Here is a 5421-nt window from a genome sequence, read left to right as displayed (position 1 = left end):
TTTTAATAGCTGGATTATTGAAATTAATAGGGTATATATTTTTAAGAAGTACAGATTTTGTCTGATTCTAGCAAGGCTTATTGGAATTTTGACAAACAAGTTCTAAAATATGTGTGGAAAATCAAAGCAAGTAACAGAGTTAAAATAACTTTGAAAAAGAAGAATAAAGTGGAAGGCAGTAGTGTACTTTATATAGGTCAAGATTTACAGAGGTCCAGTGATCAAGATTGTATAGTATTACTGTGAAATTCATATTACTTTGTTAAGTGGAATTCTGTATCACTTGTAAATTTTTGTTTTAATTCTAATTTGTACTCTCTTTAAAAAAAATTGTGTGGTTTTGGCAGATAATTGTAACGGAATAGAAAATACAGAAATGGTTTTACGTGAATATACCCAACACACTTGACACAGGGGGAAAAATAATTCAGTAATGATTGATGATCTTTTCAACAAATGGTACTGGCAAAAGTGAATAGTCAAAGGGGAGAAAAAGAGAGAACGTCTACATAAGTGTCAGACCTACATAAAAGTAACTCAAATGGCTCATAGGCTTAAATGTAAAACCATAAAACTTTCAGAAACAACATAGGAAAAAGCTACTGCATCTAGGGCTAGCTAAGAGTGCCTAACCTTGATAAGAAAACATGCTTTACAAGGGAAAATTGGCTTACTGGCTTTTATTAAAACCAATTTTTGTTTTGCTCCCCCAAAGACTCACAGAAGGACAAATTGCAGATGGGAAGAAATATTTTCAAGTCACATTTTCAGCACAGCATTGTTACCTAGTATTTGTGAAGAACTCTCAAAACTCTTTAGGAAACTATCCAGGGAGAAAATGTGCAAGAGATGTGAATAGGCAATTTACCAAAGAGGATATACACATGGCAAATAAGCACATGAAAAGATGTTCAACCAAGGAACATTAGGAAGATGCAAATTAAATCCAGAATGTGATATCCCCAGGTGTTTATCAGAGTACCTAAAATAAAAGACTATTAACAATATTAAATGCTAGGAAGGATCCAGAGATATTGGATCACTCATATATTGTTGATAGGGGCAGAAAATGATACAGCAACTCTGGAAAGCAGTTTGGAAGTTTCTTAAAGCACAGTATTGCTATATAATCTAGTAGTTGAACTCCTGTGTAGTACAAAGGAAGGAAAAATATATTAATGCAAATATCTGAGACAAGTGCTCATAGCAACTTTATTAGTAATAATGAAAAATCAAAAATAACCCATGTCTTGCAAGAAAACAATAAGAAACAAAATATTGATTACCTGCAAATCCCCAGAGAATTAGACTGATGCAAAAAAGACAATCTCCAAGTTGTAGATACTCTATGGTATCATGTATATATTATTTTTGAAATGCCGAAGTTACAGAAATGCCTAAAAAATTTGTTGATGTCAGGAGGGTGAACTTTCAGCTGAGAAGGGTAGGTGGGATGGATGTGTGGCTTTGGAAGGGCAACATTAAAAATTGTGATGATGGAGGCTGGTGTGGCATGTAGTGCTGGGAATCAAACCGTGGTCCTCTGTGGCTGCCTAAGCCTGCCTAAGTGGGCACTTTAGACCACTGAGCTAACTTGCCAGCCCCTGGAAAATTTTTTTTAATCCTTATTTATCATTGTTGATATCCTTGCTCTGCTCTGATGTATTTAAAATTTGTACAATTTTACCATTGGAAAAAGCTAGGTATACTGTACATGATTTCAATTTCTCTGTCTCAGTCTCTGTCTCTGTGTCTCTGTCTTTCTGACAGGGATCTCAAACTAGTGAACTCAAACTTGAATCTGATTATCTGGGACCACAGGCAGGCACTAGCATGCCCTGATGAAGTATTCTCTGGGTTATTTTTTTTACAACTGAAAAAAAAAACTACACTAGCCTCAAATAAAATCTTGCTTAAAGATGTTAGCGGATATTTTTGTGGTGATGGAGATCACATCTAGGGACTTATGTATGCTAAGAAAGTATTCTGTCATGGATCTTCATTGCCAGCCCAAAGATATTAGTGGATTTTTTAAAAAAGTCTATAACTTTTTTCTTTTTATTTACAAGTTATGAGATGATACAAAAAAGAAATACTGATAAAAGTTGTTCCCCAACCTCCAAGTGTGAAGTGTGCAATCCTCTGATATAAATTTTGGATTTTGGATTCATATTTTCAAGTTAGGAATGCTCCATTGATAGTTTACTCTAATATTCTTTTTTGTTAATTTTATTGAGAAATAAATAGCAATGAGACAGTTTCAAAACCGATTAATAGGACATATTCAATAATTTGTACATTGCATATTGTTGTCTTCGTAGTGATTGTTCATAATATAAGATGCAGACATGATATCCTGTCCAAACACTATTAGTACAAATCTTTCTTTTCATTGAATAAAGAGAAAGTAGCTGTATTATTCTGAAAAAACAAAACAAAACAAAAAAAAAAAAACCCTTCTAAAATCTGAAACACATTTGGTCCCAAATATTTTGGATTAAGGTACTTAACCTGTGTTGAGTTTCTTTCTTTTTTTTAACCTGTGCATTTTCTCATGTGCTCTCTTTATCTTTCCAGACTTGTTCTTTATCTTTCAAATTTATCTCAATTCTTAGTACAAACGTATACACATATAAAGGGTATTTGTCTTTATAGAACCAAAGCAGTTGGCAACTTACTTTCAGTAAATACAGAATATTTAAGTAGTTTTGTTTTTTTAAAGTAAAATAAGATTTATACTAATTATTATGGGAAAAGTTCCATTCCTTTAGTTTGATTGCAGCCATGAGTTTTGCAGTAAGCTAGAAGTTCTCTCAAAACAAACTTAGTCTTTTTGGAATAAAAATACAGTTCATTTTTTTGTAAAAATTAAAAAATATTAGAATATTGTTACTTGAATAGTTAAATGCTAATTTATTGCACATTCAGATATACTTTTGTTTTTAGTACAAATCCTATCCAGCAATAATAATTATCCTCCCACTTGCTAGTGTAATTGTATTTGGTAGCACTGGGATTTGAACCTAGGGCCTTAGGCAGGATAGATAGATGCTTAACTATTGAGCATTCTAGTTTTAAATAATTAAGCCCTTTAATTTAGACTATGGAATGCAAAAACCAGGTGCATCTGAATCTTCAAAGTGACCCATTTTTGCTTTTTAAATTTTTTTATTTTATTGAGAAACAAATAGCATTGAGACAGTTTCAAAACTGATTAATAGGACAGTTTCAATAATTACTACATTACACATTGTTATCTTCTTAGTGATAATCTATAGTACAAGATGCAGAGATGACATGCTGTCCAAACACTATTGGTACAAATCTTTCTATTCAATGAATTAAGAGAAAGTAGCTTTATATCTATCCTAACTATTCTGTATATACAGATACAAAATAGTCCTTCCTTTGTATCCACTTTTTTTTTGGTCTAGTCCTGTTACAGATGGGTATTTCATTGATATCTAAATACTATAGGTGCATGAATTCAGCAAAACAATCCAACACAGTCCAGCAGTCCACATTAGTAGTGGGTTATCTGCAGAAGTTGTTGACTTGAGCCTTTCACAGCTCAGCATATTAATATGACTTCACTTTATATACCTCATTTTTATACTTTTCTGCTGGATGGTTAAGACCAACATAAAGCAAGACCTATATAACAAGAAATGTAACTTTTGTACCTGATAAGGTCAGTCAAGTACCCTCAGGATTTATCCTGTAACCCTGTTCCACAGTTTGCAGATCCTTTGTCAGTGTCAGCCATGTGGATGAATCACGGCCATTGCTTGACCCATTTGCTCTCTGTGAAAGCCTGAGAGAATGTTTTCTCTCCCTGTGACTCTCCTTAGGCACACTCTACATCATCGATCACGTTGCTCTGTGGCCCCATAATCTCCTTGATCAGAAAATTTGGGACACAACTGAATTACTTGATGTTATAGTACAGGTTCTCCTATGTCCTGAGAGTGACCCATTTTTGTACATACCAAAGTTTAACAAAGATTTTCACATGTGAAATAAACTGAGGAAGGACTCACTGTCTCTCTCTCTCTCTCTCTCTCTCTCTCTCTCTCTCTCTCTCTCTCTCTCTCTTTTTCTTTTGGTGGAACCGGGGATTGAATGCAGGCCTTTGCGCTTGCCAGGGAAGCGTTTATTCTACTGAGCCATCTCCCCTGCCTAAACTGAAGAATTAAAAAAGTTTTTTTAAAATTAATAATTGTTTTTTTTTTATTTTACGGAAGGGTCTACAGGGTGTTTAGGGTCTCACTACAAGATGGGACTCATAATGATCCAACTGTTTACAGCCTCCCAAGAGCTGGGATTAAGGCGCAGGCCACCACGCCCACTCTTAAAATTAATAATTCTTGCTGGTTATTTCTGATGCAGTTATCTGCATATTTAGGATTAAACTATTTCCACTCTACTATATGTTAAGCGTTTTATGTTAAGATTGTTACTTTATAGTTCGTTTATCTTTTTCTTTGTACCATGGACATTTAAAAAATACTTTTAAATGTTAGTTAGTTTAAGGACTAACCCAAGGTCTTAGAATTTTCTGGAAAAGGGTGTGAGGTGGGTACTGGCTACTAAACTAGGTAGTTAAAAAATCTAACACCAGTAGCACACTAAGATTGGAGAGTGTTAGTCTACCTTGTGATAACTTCAGTTCATGGTTTTACTTCATTTTGGTTTAAAGTAGGGTAAAGGAGTTATGTAATTTAAAATAAGCATTTAACATGTAAAGTCAGTAGCATGTCTCAGAATAGTATGGCTACCTTAACAGCAGTTTGAATCAACTAAGTATGCCAGTGAAGTTACACATTGACTTACTGTGTCTGCGAAGTTATTTATTTTTTATTACTGAAAAGTAAAGTATTTGGTTATGATTGAAGTTAGCCATTCTGTAGCTATAAAGAGCCCAAAGCTAGGTAGATGTATTTTTTACAGTGTTTGTTTTAAAGCAGAATAAGTAAACATGTGGGTTTTAAGGATGGGTAGATAAACAGTTTTGACAATAAAATGAAAATCTTGAGAACTAGCCAACCACAATCATGTTTAAGCATCTCTTATCCCAAATTAAAACAGTTGAATAGACTATACAGCACCTTTCCTAGTTGTGTTTTGTGTGTCATTTTAGGAGGAATATTATTTTATGAGGACTTGGTTTTCTTAATCCATTGCAAAGTGTGCTGAACCTTGGTCTCATGTGGTGTAGAGGTAAGACAAAATTGGCTATAGTTATTTTCCTTGTGAGTTTTTATGATTCAAGTTAGGAAAAATTTTTAGATCCTTAGCATGTTGTATTGAAACTAAACATAACAGAAGACCCAATGCTATTATGGGCTACTGGACTCTATTAGAATATTTTGCTGAGTTTACACACCTATAATATTCAATAACGGAACTTAGAAAAAATGG

At 33.7% G+C, this 5421-nt stretch overlaps 1 protein-coding gene across 1 annotated transcript in view; it reads left to right on the top strand.

Annotated features, from left to right (window-relative positions):
- Positions 1 to 5195, top strand: part of LOC101578138 — a 19071-nt gene extending 13876 nt beyond the window's left edge. Inside the window, exon 2 of the mRNA XM_023721821.1 lies at positions 5141 to 5195. Within this exon, the coding sequence (XP_023577589.1) occupies positions 5141 to 5176 (36 nt within the window). The 3' untranslated portion in view covers positions 5177 to 5195. The remainder of the gene's footprint in view (positions 1 to 5140) is intronic.
- Positions 5196 to 5421: the final 226 nt, after the last annotated feature.

The sequence above is a fragment of the Octodon degus genome, unplaced genomic scaffold (genome assembly GCF_000260255.1).
Source record: "Octodon degus isolate 3935 unplaced genomic scaffold, OctDeg1.0 scaffold00086, whole genome shotgun sequence".
Classification (NCBI taxonomy): domain Eukaryota; kingdom Metazoa; phylum Chordata; class Mammalia; order Rodentia; family Octodontidae; genus Octodon; species Octodon degus.
The sequence above is the reverse complement of the archived record's forward strand: the minus strand, read 5'-3'. Positions and strand labels throughout refer to the sequence as shown.